Consider the following 16,876-nt stretch of genomic DNA (forward strand, 5'->3'; position numbering starts at 1 on the left):
ATTGAGTCAGATATGTGGTGGTAACGTTTGATTTATCTAAAGGTTTTAATCTGTTACTGTGTAAATGGGTTTGGCTATAATTTAAGGACAGATTCTAATATATTTGCAGGGTGGGGACTATAAATCTGATAGGATTTTTATCTTTTTATTGCTGTTTTGCACAATATGCTTAACTACGTATTTTTTGTTGTTGAATATTAGAGATTTTGCAGATATATTTTTTATAAATACATTGTTTAGATTTACTTATATATTTCTAACCCTTTTATAGAATAGAATAGAAAATCCCTTTATTGTCCCACAATGGGCAAATTTACAGCAGCAGAAAGATTATTGAAAATGGTCACACAAATGTGGACCTTAGAAAAATGTATAAGAATAACATAATAGGGAAGAGTTAAAATATAAACAATAAAATACTGTAAAGTGTTTTAACAATATAAAACTGGGGAATAAATAACCAATATGCAGTTATGGACATTTTTACAGTAATGGATATTTGAAAATAGTAGCAACATCAGAGATTTGCAAAATGACAGCTGCATTTTATTTAACGGTTTCTATCATTACATTTGGTTTTATTTGTTCCTGCTCCCGGTGGTTGGAACATTTATTCCATTCTGGATTCTTGTGAGTATAGTCTTTGTTCACTTCACAATAAAAAAGAAAGAAATAAACAAACAGTTTTGAAAACTTCTATATTTATTCTTTTCCTGCTTTGTGTGTCAACGTTCACGGTTGCTAAGCAACAGAGCATACGGCGGTAAAACCCGCCGAAGGGTAGACTTCGAAGGATCCAGGCTCTGTTCGAAAACCTAGGACGGGTCCTCCAAGGACGCGGTCTACCTAGACTGGATCCTTCGAAGTCCTTGAAAATAAGGAGACCGGAAGAGTTTTGGCTGTGAATTCGACCAGGTCTACCTTTCGGCGGGTTTTACCGCAGTATGCGCTGTTGGTTAGCAACCGTGAAAGTTGACACACAAAGCAGGAAAAGATGAATACAGAAGTTTTCAAAACTGTTTATTTATTTCTTTTTTTATTGTGAAGTGAACAAAGACTACACTCACAAGAATCCAGAGTGGAATAAATGTTCCAACCACCGGGAGCAGGAACAAATAAAATCAAATGTAATGATAGAAACCTTAGTCAGTTAAATAACCTGCTGCTGTCTTTCTGCACATCTCTGTTGTTGCTGCTATTTTCAAATATCCATTACTGTAAAAATGTCCATAGCTGCATATTGGTTATTAATTCTCCAGTTTTATATTGTTAAAACACTTTACAGGATTGTATTGTTTATATTTTAACTCTTCCCTATCATGTTATTCTCATACATTTCTCTAAGGTCCTCATTTGTGTGACCATTTTCAATAATCTTTCTGCTGCTGTAAATCTGCCCATTGTGGGACAATAAAGGGATTTTCTATTCTATAAAAGGAGTAGAAATATATAAGTAAATCTAAACAATGTATTTATAAAAGATAAATCTGCAAAATCTCTAATATTCAACAACAAAAAATACGAAGTTAAGCATATTGTGCAAAACAGCAATAAAAAGATAAAAATCCTATCAGATTTATAGCCCCCACCCTGCAGATATATTAGAATCTGTCCATAAATTCCAGCCAAACCCATTTACACAGTAACTGATTAAAACCTTTAGATAAACCAAACATTACCGCCACATATCTGACTCTATAACCATTAAAACAACTATTTTCATTCATCTCAGACGGAACTATTCACAGACTGGATTATATTAAACTGAACTTCCAATTTTCACCACTGTTCGGCGCCAAGTAACCTTTCCTCTGATCACAGCTTGCTTGGTCTCGCAATGAATCCTGGGATATCCAAGAATACCGAGGATACATCGGACCCGTCCTTCAAATCGGGCAAAAAGAAGGACGCATTTTAAGGCCGCATAACGAGGACTCTTGGAATCCGATCAGACCTCGGCGCCGCGCAATGACATAATCGGCCTTCGAATCCGGTCTTCTAAGGATGCGTCCTAGATTTTCGAACAGAGCACCAGTCTAGGTAGATCGCGTCCTTGGAGGACACGTCCTAGGTTTTCGAACAGAGCCCTTATGTAAAATGCCTCACCGTGAGTGGCTGACATCCATTGTGAGCCTGGTCTCAGATTGGCCGGTCCATTGTTACGTGGAACATGATTGGCTGGGGTGTTTGAAGAAAGTACGGAGCGCTTAGTTTTTCGGTCGGGCCAGTGGCGCAATGGATAACGCGTCTGACTACGGATCAGAAGATTCTAGGTTCGACTCCTGGCTGGCTCGAATGCTCTTTTTTTTATATATAGATATATATATATATAAAAAAGAGATATATATATAAATCTGACACAGTTTTTGTCTTAGATAACATTCACACATGTGGTTGCCGTTCCAACACACGAGATTAGTGATCAAGAGAGAGAAATATTAAAAGTTAAGTCGGCATGGAAAATTAACAAAACAAAGAAGTAAGGTCTTATAAAAATAAAACAACAGCTTCTAAATAATTTTTTGTTTCAAAGAATAGTTTAAAATGTACATATCCTTAAAAAATAAGCACCAGGTTGTTAAGGCATACCCCAAATTTCTTTCAGATAGTCTTATTTTGAATGTTATTTGATGGTGTTATAACGTTGAAGATTATCATTCTTGGTAGCATAAGGCACACAAAAAAAATCAATATATATATGAGGCACACACACACACACACATATATATATATATATATATATATATATATATATATATATATATATACAAATATATATATATATATATATATATATATATATATATATATATATATATATATATATATATATATATATATATATACAAATATATATATATATACAATGGTTTGGCTTTTTCGGCCCCTAAGTATACGGGCTGAGTTGTGGGCAGTGCTTGAACAAAAGTTTCACTTTTATCTGATGGGTCACTGATATGTCTGTTAGACTGAAAACAGTTTTTCTAATTATATTTATTATTTGGTAATTAATGCTGGTACATAGACAAATTAATTGAACATAAGTCAAACTGGTCTGGGCGAAAGTGACCAATCAGATTTGGAAACATCAGCTTTAATGGAAGCGACAATCGACAATTATGATTTGAATCCTGCACACAAATTTGTTTTTGCTTTATTTAAGTATAATGACCATATGAATTTAGCAGTTTTTTTTTTATTAGAATTTACTCCTTTATAATTTATTCTCCATCAATAAAATCAAATAGACATATATATCTCTTAAATAAGATATTACCAATATATTTTGATGGACAAACACTTGTTAAAAATACAGTGTAGCTATCTGTTAGTTAGTTACTTTAACACCAGTCTTTCTACCCTGCTCACAGGGAATGGCAAGATATCTACTGATGGACAGATCTGAAGTCCTCCTATGATGTGATTTAAGACAGATTTTAAAATATGCATTTTTTTTCATAATTTGTCCAAATCCATAATCCTGTATGAAAAATATCTCCAAATTAATATTTACTGTCCTCTCAGAACTAATTCCTTCCTAGTGTCTGTGAAGTTCTGATTCTTCACAGAGCAGAATGTTTCCAGAATTTAGCGGTAACAGAAATTAGCTTAAACATACCGAGTATGGTCGATACACCATCTGGGTTTGGTCAATGAGCTGCAGATTCATCCAGCATGCTCCCAGCACACCTCCGCCCCCCACTAGGACACTCAGATCACAACATTGTCTACATGCTCCCCCACTACCAATGGTGAGAAGGAAAATAGTAAAGAAGAAGTCTATGAAAGTTTGGTGAGATGAGGCCACTAAGAAACCGAGGGACTGTTTTAGAACCACAGACTGGAGCATGTTCCAAAACTTTCATGGTGATGACATCAGCAGCCTGACTGAATGTATCACTGACTACATGACCTTCTGTGCGGAGAGCATGGTGCCCACACGACGACCCAAACAACCACCCCTGGGTTACTCCTGAGCTGAAAGTCCTCTTGAACCAAAAATCTCAGGAGACAGAGAAGAGCAGCTTATAGTCCAGTGAGAGCTCCAATGGAGGATCAGGGCAGCAAAGAGGAAATAGAGGAACAAAATAACATCAGAGAGCTGTGTAGGGGCTTTGGGCAGGGCAACACCACCAGCAGGGCTGCAGACAGATACACCAAGTTTGCAGACAAGCTTAACAGGTTTTTCACATGCAGTTGTATCAAAGTAAATATAAAGGAAAATGTTAGATGGAAAACAGTTTCGCAAAACAGGATAAACAATTAATTATCTTTGTAAAGTCGGAGTTACTGTTTTATGATATAATGTCCTGCCATACACCTCCTACAGGGAGCAGGTGTGACGTCAGCTGATAACCCTGCTCAAGCTCGCGAGGACAGGAAGATTATGACCGCAGCTGATATATGTGTTGTAGTGATGTAATTTAGCCGTTTGTTGACTACGGATGGCTGTTTGTGCCAGGCTTTGCGGAGTCGGACAGTCTCGAAGGTGCCGCCGGAGACGACAGAGGAACGACCAGCAGGACCAAGGCAGCGATTCTGATATGGAAGAGGAAGAAGAAGAGCGAATCGTAGGCCAGCGGAGAAGCGAAGCAGGGAGCAGCGGAGGCCCCGGGCGAGTCGCTGCCGCGGACGCCGCGACTGCAGGGCCAAGTGACGCTTGTGAATATGGCAGCGGCCATGTCAACAGAGGAGAATCGAACACGAGACCTCCACACCCAGAGTCATTAATTGAACTACCGCCGGAGCTCCTGGTGGAAATATTTTCCTTGCTTCCCGGAACAGTGTTACCTAACGTCGCACTGGTTTGCAAGAAATTTAGACAAATCCTCAAAACGGAAACCATATGGAGAAGACGATGCGTGGAAGGTAAAAAAACAAACAAAATAAAACAGATTAGTATGAAAAACTGTCAATATTTAACTGATGACACAATAGGCCCATTTTTACATAAACCCTTTTAGTAATAGCTTCTCATATAACCCCACCATGTTAGAAAACATTATTATTATCTAAAGCTTCCTTCTTATGGCACCTGTCAGACATCCTGTGAAGGCCTGATGCTTTTTTAGCATTACTGCAATAAATGTACTCTTTATTTATTTATCTATTTATTTATTTTATTTGAGAAACTGCATGCCATATTATCATTGCATAATCCAGACTATACACATTATAATAATGTAATTCTTCAACAGCATGTAGAGAAACACTGATTTGCCTTAAAATATAATGCCAACTTTTGTATTTATTAAATTAGAAACTACTGATGGAAAAAAACAAACAACTTGTTTGATCTTTGGTTTAAAATAAAAAATGTCAAATTTAAGTAACATCAGTTGACTATAATGTGTTAAAAAATTTGCATATAGAATAAAAAACATGAAATCACTTGTTCCTGTGACAACACTATTCAGTAACACAGAGGCAGGCTCAGTTAAGAGAAAAGGGCATTTTAATGTCAAGAATTATAATTATCATCAGATAAAGTCATCAAAATTGGAATATGATTACTTTCTGTTCCTAGATTGGCATTTTATAGAAATGTATGTGTTTAACAACACCTTTTGTACTGCAGGAATATTCATTTTTGCAACAAAATACAGATGAACAACACATTTTTTAATTTATATATATATATATATATATATATATATATATATATATATATATATATATATATATATATATATATATATATATATATAGGCTGAAACAATTAATCAGATTAATCGTGATAAATAGATTATTGATATGATCGTCAACTAGTTTAGTAATCGATTAAGCATTAAATTGAGTATAGAGAGTTTAAGACATGCCTTTAGCTGACAGAGCAATCATTTAGAGCAGTAATTTTTTCAAATTTGTAAAAAAAATATAAAAATTTTGCTAAAAATTATAAAAACCTGTTAATTGAAAAAATAATTAATTAATTGATTTGCAAAACAATCGTTATTTGCAACCCTAATTTAAACACATTTAGCATTTATTTATTGGCATGTGTGGAAATGTGAGACCATTACCATATTAGGTGGCTACATTCATGGATAAATCACTTTCCTTCCAAACCGAGGTGAAGTGAGTGGGTGAAAAATGCTAGTTAGTGTGAGTTGGGGGGGGGGGGTTATTTTTTTCCCCACTCAAAATATTTGTTTAAAATAGAATTAAAAAAGTCCCAATTTTTTGCTCATCTGCATTTACCTGAATTTCAATCTAAGGCTTTATACGGCAACAGAAAAATCTTAGAAACAAAAATTCCTTGTTTTTTGTTTTTTCATTAGTTTATTCTAGTCAGATAATCCAATTACCATAACATGCACAGAACTATCGCTCCTGTTATGAAACCACTTATCAAACAACTCTCTCTAATTATAATTCAGCCTTATGTAACAGCTTTTATTTTAATGGTGAAGTGTGGAACTTGTTTTTCTGGCTAGGAAGAAGCAATGATGCTGCGGTTGCTCGGCTCCCGTGGTAGCAATAACCTTCCAACGCCGCTTGCGGCTTTAATCTATCTAGTTCCTTTTTCCTGCTTTTTAGATGCATTAATAGCCTTCTTGCTGGTGCACTATTCTATTGTTGCATTTAGACCTTTTTGTACAGTAATTTCTCCAGATTAACACAATAAAATCTGGTTGATAGCTGGACATTTTAGATAATTTCTATTAGCTGTAAGTCCTGATCTATGACCTCAGGCTGCTGGTCTCCTTTGGCTGCCCCACGCATACTTTGTTCAGCTGACCCTGTTTTATAGTTAGAACATTACTCGACCATCATTTGAGTTTGTTGACAACACTATTTTGGCTACTCATTGGGTTCCGTGCAGATCTGTACACTGTGGAAATGTTTGGATTATAATGTCTGCTCTTTTGTATATTTTGACATGAATTTCTGATTAATATCACAATGAATTAATGTTGTTTTTGTTTTGCAGAGTTTGGGATGAAGGAGGATCTGAGAAAGATGGAAGCAGGAGGAGTTACCAGCAAAGACCTTTATGTTAAACGTTCGTTTCACCGCTTTTTTCCTTTATGAAACCCTCTGGAACATTCCATTCATTTAACACCTTTTCATTCTATTCATGCAAAATAGCTTCTCAGATTAAATGGAACGGGAAAGCTATATTTTAATATAAAGCACGTTTGTGTTTTTTCTGTCCCACTAACCGTCCGATGAGTTACGTTTATAGAAAGCTAACCTTGTCTTCGTACCTAATCTGTTCCTCATTTGTATGAAATCAGAAATATCAAACATATTCTCCGTTTTTTTTTTTTCTCTAATAAGGAGCTGTTTTTGCCAGTTATCATGCGAGCGCTGCCCTGGGCTGAACCCACCCTGGTTGTCTTGCTGTTCTATACATGCCTGTGTTTTGCTTGTACAGGTGTCATCCCACGGGTGAAGTCTGGGCGCTTTATGAAACTCCTGCCCGACTACGAGCATATGGACTATAAAGACGTGTACACGCACTGTATGTGGATTGCTGCAGCATGACGGGTTGTGTGTAACAGTATTAAAAAGACTGGCAGTTGAAGCACCGCTGTAGATTCTGTGACGATGGCTCACTTGGCTTTATGCTGACTGCACTGCCTTCTAGCTACCAAAAGGGGAGCCAGGTCTTTGGTTTTCTACTTGTGCTGTTTTGCGACTCAGCTATCTTGAACACGGAGTGCAAACTAAAAGCTTCAGTACTCACATCATGAATTATAGATTTAGCCTTCGCTCTTAATGATTTACTTAAAACTTGTTTGTTCAACAAACGACTTCTATGAAAGCCTAAAATTTGCTTGGTTTATTGTGGCTTTTATCTAATCCACATATGGTTAAAACTCTACATACAGTCTTAAATATTTGCATATCCCTCAGCATGTTGCACATGGGCTGCACACCTTTTATGAAAAGAAGCTTCTAGCATAATTCCAGATCCATATTTAACCTCTTTTTGCCAGATGTGAAGAAGCTAGCCCACACCTGCCTTTTAAAATGGTCTACAAGTTTTTAGAGGAGGGCTTTTCAAACAAGTAATATTTCTGTGCTTTATCGAAAAATAAAAATGTATCTTGTCACATTTATGTCAAAATATCCGAGAGCAAAATAAACATACTTGCAAGTATATTAAACCACTTTGAAACATGAGTTCATCAACCATCACGGAAAATATCCCACATGCAGGAGGAACTTCAGCTTTCGGGGGAGAAAATCCCTTTGCAGGCGCACCCATCGCCCAACGCGCCCTGTACTCACGCTGATTTTCTCCTCACGCGAAGCAAAGCGCGTTTTGACAGATGGGGCAGAGACGTACCTCTTCTGTGAGCCTCCTCCTGATTGGCCTGTGCACCTTCGAGAGTGCAGCCATCTGCAAGCAAGGGCGGTGTTCTGTCAGATCAGCATACACATAGTAATACGCATGCGAACGCATGCAGAAAGGGACATTTAAACAACTTCTGTCACATTTGCAGATCAGCCTGTCAAGATCAGCGTACACTTAACTGTTGTATGGCAATCTGACAGGTTAGCTGCTACGTCAGGGTGTGAAGTAGTGAACACAGAAAGCAGGGCTGTCTATGTTTAAAGCAGTTTAGCTTTAAATTCTGTTTACCTCCGACTAAAACTTTTTATTACATCACACATTAATAAACTAGCCTACTTGACTTTCAGAATGTTTTTCTGGTAAGTTTGTGTGTTTACCTTCAACTATAACTTTTTGTTTATTATATCACGAATGAATAAAGTAGCCTAGTAGACTTCCTTCCACTCAGACGTATGGAAATGTGACGTCGTTCGCATGCATATCAATTATGGGTATGCTGGTCTGACACGGTATGCTGGTGTGACAGAACAGCAGCAGACAGAAACTTGTGGATGAGTAGAATAGCGTCACACGCCTTCAAACAGAGCGTGCACTAAGAGGAATAGTTTCGTGCATGCTCTCGCACACATTTATTAGACATTCCCTATTGGGAGCGGGTACAGGTTTGTGCATGTGCTCTTTTTTTTTTTAAGTGCAGAGGGTGGGTCTACTAAAAAATTTGCGAAAAACCTCCAGTATACCTTTAATGCTCCGGTGATTAACTAGTGTGGTACTGATGGAACCGATAACAATGTGGTGTTTTTGTGCTCTTCTGTTGCAGTACTTCACCCATATAGACACATTCTAGGGCTTTGGCAGCCTGACATCGGACCTTACGGTGGATTGCTCAACGTTGTGGTTGGTATTTCTCAGTAAGACGAGGAAACCGCAGTAGAGTTAATCGTCTGCCAAATGAAAAGATAAAACCATTTTGTGACAGTTTGTGTATTTATTAGTTGTTGTTTTTTAGAGTTAAGATAAATTACTCGACCAATGTTTCACATAGGTGGATGGTTTATTCATAATTGGCTGGATGTATCTACCACCTCATGATCCCCGCGTGGAAGATCCGATGAGAAGGAGACCACTTTTTCGCATTCACCTGCTGGAAAGCAAAAAGGCCACTGTGGAGTGTATGTATGGACATAAAGGTCCCCACAAAGGAGACATCCAGGTAAAAACCTGAAAGAAACTCTAAAGATTTAAGGTGGGTTCCTGTAAACTATTATTGGTCTCTGTATTCTCTTATTTTAGACTGTAAAGAAAGATGAATTTTCAACTAAATGTAACCAGACCGATCATCATCGGATGCCAGGAGGCAGACAGGAGGTGAGTCTAACTGTTCCTACCAAATCTTAGATATTAAGACAGTTTGGACCTGTTTTCACTTCTTTTTTGTTTGTTTTACCTTTTTAACACAACTCAATACAAATAGTTAAAAGTATTTGGATTTTATGAAATAGACCAACACAAAGTAGAAAATAACTTTAAAGTGAAGGGAAAAGGGTTTCTTTTTTGTTTGATTTTTTAAAAGTAACCTTTCAAAAAAGAAAATGGCCTACTGTTTAAATTCCACCCAACTGAGTTTAATACACTGTAGAGGCATCCTTATTTTTGAGGTATGTCTCTAATGAGATTTCTGTCAAATCTGTGTTTTCTAAAAAGAAAGAAGAAAAAAACTCAGTCTGACTGAGAGCATTTGTTTATATCCATATTCAAGCCTGGTTACAAGTTCTCAGGTGTATTTAAATCAGACCTTTGACTCCACCATCTAATAGATGAACATGCTGAATTACAAATACTACTTATTTCTGTATTAAATATTTTAGGGTTGAAATCATTAATCGGATTAATCGATAAAAGAAATAATCGTCAACTAATTTAGTGATCAATTAATCGGTAACTGGAGTATAGACTGTAAAACACGCCTTTAGCTGACAGAGCAATCCACTTAGAGCAGTAACTATATTAGAATAGTAAAAATATATATAAACATTTTGCATTTAAAACAAAACAATGTTTTCGTCTGTCCATATGCTCTTTTCAGAACTCCTCAAGTAGAAAAATTTAGGTTCACCTGGTTTAATTTCGTAAAAGATCTCCTTTAAAGAACCTTTGGCTATCCGCTTTTTAATCAAAAAAATAATTGACAGATTAATCGATTTGCAAAATAATCGTAGTAGCAGACCTAAAATACTTGCATAGTACATAGAGGCCGAACCATGTTTTAGTTTCTTTAAAAAAGGCTTGATTTACTGTTCTACATATTCACTGACCTGGCCAGTCTAAGTCGTTACATCGTACCTCTGGCTGTGCATTTATAATCTAAATCCCACTGGAATGTTATCAATTTGCCTCCAACTGGATTTCTTTCAAAATTTTCCTGTATTTAGCTCCACCACGTTTGTGTTTCAGACCAAGTTTCTTATTCCTGCCAAAGGAAAGCAACCCCACAGCATGATTCTTTCCCCGCTATGCATTACTGAAGGGGTTGATGTTCATAGTGATGTCTAAGACTAGATCTGTTCTGTTCTAATCTGGCAGAAACTCTAGGGATTAATGTTTTCTGATGAACTTCTATGGACAGATTTCTGATGTTAGTTTTTTACGTTTGGGGCTTAAAAAAAAAAATGTTTACCAATCCTTAGATTTGTTTTGTATATTATATTATTGTATATATTAGGATTTTATATGAAATATAAAATACTTTTTCCATTTTTTTTCTTCCACTCCACATTGTGTTTATCGCATAAATAGAATAAATGTTTCTGGTTATAACCTGAGGAAATACAGAATTTAAAGTTTAATTATTCTCTAGCGAGATACTTCAGTGCTCTTGCCGTGTTTTCATGCAGGAATTTAGGACTTGGTTAGAGGAAGAATGGGGTCGCACACTGGAGGAAATCTTCCATGAACACATGCAGGAGCTGATCCTGATGAAGTTCATTTACACAAGTCAATATGAGTATGACTGCTTGTCTTTAATACATTTATTCTCTTCCTGTTGGGCTCCGGTAACATCTTGGATAACCAGAGGCTTCTGTGCTTTCTTTTTGCAGTAACTGCTTGACGTACAGGCGGATCTACCTGCCTCCATCAATGCCTTCAGATCTGCTGGAGCCAGGCTTATTTAAAGGCACATATGGAAGTCACGGCTTGGAGATCGTCATGCTTAGTTTCCATGGGACTTCTGCAAGAGCCACTAAACTTACTGTACGTTTCCCAGTCATTTCTGTCAGACTGATAGAAAAATTGGTTCATATTATTAAATGGAAAATTCTCCTTAAATTGTTCAAAAACGTTCTGAAAAAGACCACTTCTGACCTTAGTTTAAGTTTTCTTCTGCTGAGAATCTTTCTTTGAATTGTCTCTGCTTTGAGCTAATCTTATAGTTTGTAAATTATTTTTTCCTCATCCTTCTTTTAGGGAGACCCAAACGTTCCTGCAGGGCAACTCACACTGGACGTCGACCTGAGCCAGCCTGTGGACCTCCCGGAGTTAGACCAACAGAAAAACATTGATGTGCTGTCACGGATTATATCAGGAATACATGAGAAAGTACAAAGAGAGGGGGAACGGCCGGCTAGCGACTCCTCTGCTAGTGCAGGACATCCAGCGGAGGAAGCAGGTGCTGCTGCTGCTAAAGTAGTAGATGATGACCATGGTGCCTGTGCAGATGCATCCCAGTCTGAGCCCAGCAGTAGTAGCCATCATCCTGAAGCTCAGCCCTTTGTTTTGCCTTTAGGGGTCATGGCTCGCAATGAGGTGTACCCTCGCACCTGCAGGAAATGGTGAGGACTCAGATAATGGGTGGCATTTCACCTTAAACTCCAATATTACTTTCATACCTTTGTTTGTACTGGGTGGGGTTTCGTATTTTTGGAGAGTGGGAGAAAGTTTTTTTCTTTTGAAATTGAATTTTTACCTAGAATGTTAGTTTTTTGATTTACCCAAATATAGTTCAGCTGGGTAGTGTTGAGTGTGAAAAGTTTTAGAGACTAGAGCTGGACCGACTTTAAAAAAGTGATACCATATACAATATACTATTTATCGGCCAGAATATAAAAAAAAAACTGAACATGGCCATACACAAGATTTACAGTGCTCAATTAAAGTCCAAATCAAATTCTCATAATAACCAAAAATATGATTCAAGACAAAGAAACAGAACATAGCTTTTAAAACATCCAAACAGGAATATAATTAAATATATAAGTTGGAGCCTTTTAAAAATTAGTTTAATGAAAACATTAACTTCTGTCAGCATGAAGTGTAGTTGGACACAATATGATAATCTTATCTTCCTTTTAAGATTATATTTATTTCACCGAGTTAAAACGTACACAAGCTAAAACGCTCATATGGTCGCCAAAACTAGCGCATATAAAACTCGTCTGCTCTCCTTTATGCGCTCTGACAGCATGTCAACACAAAGACGTTTGTTGTCATGGGGCAAAAAATGTAGTTTAACAAAATCACAGCTCAACATGAAGTAAACTGCATACTTTTTTACTCTTCCTCCACCTCCATACTCACTCTAGCAGCAGCTGTGAGTGTGTATGAGGGAGGGACGGTGCAGTTGACGGAATCAGTGCCTGGACGAAATTAGCACTCAAGCTTTCCGCACTTTTACAGTTTTCTGGAAGTTTTTTCCAGATAAGTGGAGCATAGGAACTAAATGCTGCTTCTCCATGTTTAGTTCTGGTTCTAGGTATGCAGAGTAGGCTGGAGCTAGAAGACCCGAGTGGTCTAGAGGGTTGATACACTGATAGCATACTGTGATGTGTTTAGGTGCTAAGCCATACAGAGATTTATAAACTAACAGAAGTATTTTAAAGTCTATTCTCTGAGATACAGGGAGCCAGTGTAAGGACTTTAGAACCGGGGTGATGTGCTCTACTTTCTTGGTCTTAGTGAGGACACAGGCAGCAGCGTTCTGGATCAGCTGCAGCTGTCTAATCCACTTTTTAGGCAGACCTGTGAAAACACCGTTGCAGTAATCAATTCGACTAAAAATGAACGCATGGATTAGTTATTCCAGATCATGCTGAGACATTAGTCCTTTAATCCTGGAAATGTTCTTCAGGTGATAGAAAACCGACCTTGTAATTGTCTTTAAATGTTTTTGGATGTTCAAGTCTGAATCCAATTTCAGTAGCTGTGATCATCACGGTGAAGGCGGGCTGAAAGCCAACATCAAGTCTCTACAAACTTGCATTTATTGTGACAAAAAGCCAGCAATCACCATGGCTTTAAAAGCTTTTAAACCCACATAAACCTATGATTCTGTACCAGCTACATTGGTATAAGTTTGCGGGATCCACTGGTATGCGTTCTAAGGTAATAACAAACACTGTCTAATCTAACTGATTAAAAAAAGTTAGCTTTAATTTAGGCAGTTCACTTATTTTTAGAGGAGAAACGTAGCAACTTCAGCGTCCCTTTTGAAATCTCTCCTTCAGCTCCTTCTACTTGGAGAAGGCTTTTGTTGTCTTAAGTTCTCTTTCACTTTCTTGCCAATGTTGAAACTCTCTTGTGCTGCTTATGCATGGTCCTGCATTGTGCTGCAGTAGTGCAGATTGTCAGTTGTTGAGTTAGCATCTCCAAATAATCGTCACGGCCGCCTCTTAATCACACTAAACTACCAGCAAGAGGAAACACGCATCAATACTAGCTTATCCCTCGCCGGCCTCTGTACTTTCAGGATGGCAGACTGTCATCGCGCTTTGTAAACGGGTGATTAGCCTTATGTAATAAGAAATTCTTGGCGCAGAATAAATTCATTTAATTATAAATGGAGTTAATAATACACCATTATAACACATATATGTAAATACAGTCATCAATTTCATGCAATTAAAAAGAGAAAGAAAAGGCTAACAGATTCAGATATTGACCATTATTTTTTATTGACTAGAACTCATTTTTACGCTGAGTTTTTAAATGAAATTTAATTTAAACAATGAAGGCTTGTTCTAACTGCAAATTACATAATTCTCCTAAATATAAATTAACAATTTATATGTTTGCATATTTTCAGACATTTCCAGAAGTAAATGAGATCAGTTTCACAACCAAGTATGGATAAATTAGCGATCTCTGTAAATCAAAGCTGATTGATCAACCAGCCAATCAATTGATGCGCCCATAGCTATGAGCTCCATAATCCTAAGAATCAGGATTTAGACGGAATATAACTTGATCAATGTTTTTAAATCTGATTTGCCACTTTATCATTAGGTTCTCTTTTGGAACCATCCCTGAATTCTTAATATTGATGTTTTTTGTGTTTCAGCTTCTATGGAACAGGCCTGATTGCTGGTCACGGCTTCACGAGTCCAGAGCGCACACCAGGGCTCTTTGTGCTTTTCGATGAGGACCGTTTTGGTTTCATCTGGCTGGAGTTGAAGTCTTTCAGCCTGTATAGTCGGCTGACAGACCACCTGCCCCACGCTGACGCCCCGAACATGGAGCGGTTTGAGGCTATGCTGCGCAACATGCAGTCTTGGACATCTTGATGCATCAAGCTTTAAGCAAATTAACCCTTACACTTGATTTGCCTCTGATGAGGACGTCAACGTCCTGATATCTCGTGACCTTAACCCTCAATGTTGTTTGAGGTTGGATTTTACTGCGCAATTCTACCTGCTTGTGTCACCCTGACCTAACATACCTATATTTCCTCTACACGTGCACTCTGAAGGGCCTCCCATGTCACTGTTTATCGCCTCGACCTATTACGACCTTAACCTAAATAGCGCAGCATGAGAACGGGTTACATAAAGGTTTATTTATTCCCTACTGACAAAACAGTACCGGTACCGCTTATATGACCATTAAAAGATCAGACTGTATGTGCCTGTGATTCCAGATCCACGTCTGTACCAGATAGTGCTTGAAGCAGATAAAGGTGTTCAATGTATTCTGTTATATCATAGTATTATACCAGCCTCAGTGCCGAACATGTTCGAGTGAGTGCTGCGTTTAAGATCTAATCAACACTGCACTTGAAACCATGATCTAAAGGTGGTTGGTTTGTATAAAGCAGCATGCCTTGTTTTGTTTTAAATTGGTAAATTAAAAGAAGGACATCTCAGGTGCTTCTATTGGTTTCAAGTCCTAAGATATATTTGGTTTCATTTGGTATATTCAGCAAAGAAATACGTGATAATGGCAAAATTGGCAAATGTAAGAGTTCAGGCTTACATTTGATCAAGCTCAACATTGGAAGATTGATCTTGGGGGGGGGAAACCCATCATTTTCTGGTAATGCATCAAACCTGTCACCGCATCCAACATATTAGCCTATTATAAAAGCTGGAAAGATGTATTGTAATGCAGTAGGTAATCTATACAGTAGTTTAAAATGAAGTATCCAAATATACTTGTTTTGTTTTGTAAAGCCTCCATTCTTACAATGTGTTCTCCTGGCTGACAGCGTTTTTGCCTGGCTTTAGTAGCGGCAAAGCTTTTTCCTTTCGGATGATTTTAAGTGCTGATCATTGCCCAGACCCAACAACTGAAAGTGCAACTGGAAGTTTAAAGTAACTTTGCATATATTTCACTATGGCCATCTGTTGGTGATGCCCAGTAGCTTTCTTACTCCAAGTGCACTTTTCTGGGCAGGTTGGTAAATCATAGGCCCAATCCCAAACTGCCCCCTAAAAGCTAGCCCTGCTGCACTGTTCCCTCTGAGGGTCCTACAATCAAGGGGCCTTCCACAGCTGCGAGTGTGACTTGATAGTTAAGTGTTAGTGGTTGCAGAGCAGTTTGGGATTCAGCCGTACAAACCAGTGCCAGCGATTTTGCAAACATCTGCAAACCAGTTTCCTGTCGAAGCATCCTTAAACTTCATGTCATCTTTTTATTGAAACTCTGAACCCCTATAATATGATTTGCCTTTAAAGTGTGTTGCTTTTTATCAATACCCTATGCTTGATTTCATTTGAAGCTTTAGGTTTGACCTTTTGAACTGCTCACATCAAATATCAGGGAGCTTTTCAGCTGAAGCACTCGGTAATAAAAATGATTAAAATCTCTTCTTTTGTGGGAATCATGTTTCCATTTGCCTCATTAGAAAAAGGCTATAGAGCAGTGATTATAGCAATGTTTTCCTTATTGTTCCACTCAAATATTTCAGATCAATTATAATCAGATTACAAAATGTAGTTTTTTAATGTTGATTTCTATTGAGAATAAGCTGCCTAAAAACTCTTGCAAGAAAGTTTTTCTTGCTTTTAATTTTTAATATGGCCATGAATAACCCTTACCTGGAGAGTCGAGTTACAAATTTGTTAAACTGCTGATATGAAATGCCATCATCTAAAGAACTAAAATATTAAAAAAGTTACGTTTTACGAGGAGTGGGTGGTCTCGATTTATTTAGCATGGGTGGTTCTAGATGGGTGCCAACAGGGCCCAGTGCCCCTGAAGAATTAATCTTGGCCCCACACCAAAGACGTACTGCAAAATAAAATTATATGTGCTAGATCAGAATGCTTAACAGAAAAGTCCATTGAAGCAATTAAA

At 37.6% G+C, this 16,876-nt stretch overlaps 1 protein-coding gene and 1 non-coding gene across 3 annotated transcripts; both read left to right on the forward strand.

Annotated features, from left to right (window-relative positions):
* Nucleotides 1–2,221: 2,221 nt before the first annotated feature.
* On the forward strand, nt 2,222–2,294 carry trnar-acg. The gene has a single exon. It is a non-coding gene; the product is annotated as a tRNA-Arg (tRNA).
* A 2,053-nt stretch (nt 2,295–4,347) lies between these two features.
* Nucleotides 4,348–15,594, forward strand: fbxo31 (F-box protein 31). 2 transcript variants are annotated; one of them, XM_038300087.1, is made up of 10 exons: nt 4,348–4,869; nt 6,935–7,006; nt 7,382–7,468; nt 9,129–9,205; nt 9,354–9,521; nt 9,602–9,676; nt 11,203–11,312; nt 11,407–11,560; nt 11,774–12,138; nt 14,643–15,594. In XM_038300087.1, exons 1-10 carry the CDS (start codon nt 4,446–4,448, stop codon nt 14,863–14,865), a joined length of 1,755 nt encoding a protein of 584 aa, XP_038156015.1. In that variant the 5' UTR covers nt 4,348–4,445; the 3' UTR covers nt 14,866–15,594. The 2 variants fall into 2 exon arrangements, with proteins under 2 accessions (XP_038156015.1, XP_038156017.1); XM_038300089.1 differs by lacking the exon at nt 7,382–7,468.
* The last annotated feature ends 1,282 nt before the right edge of the window (nt 15,595–16,876 follow it).

Source organism: Cyprinodon tularosa, unplaced genomic scaffold, assembly GCF_016077235.1.
Source record: "Cyprinodon tularosa strain WSP-4 unplaced genomic scaffold, ASM1607723v1 ctg44, whole genome shotgun sequence".
Classification (NCBI taxonomy): domain Eukaryota; kingdom Metazoa; phylum Chordata; class Actinopteri; order Cyprinodontiformes; family Cyprinodontidae; genus Cyprinodon; species Cyprinodon tularosa.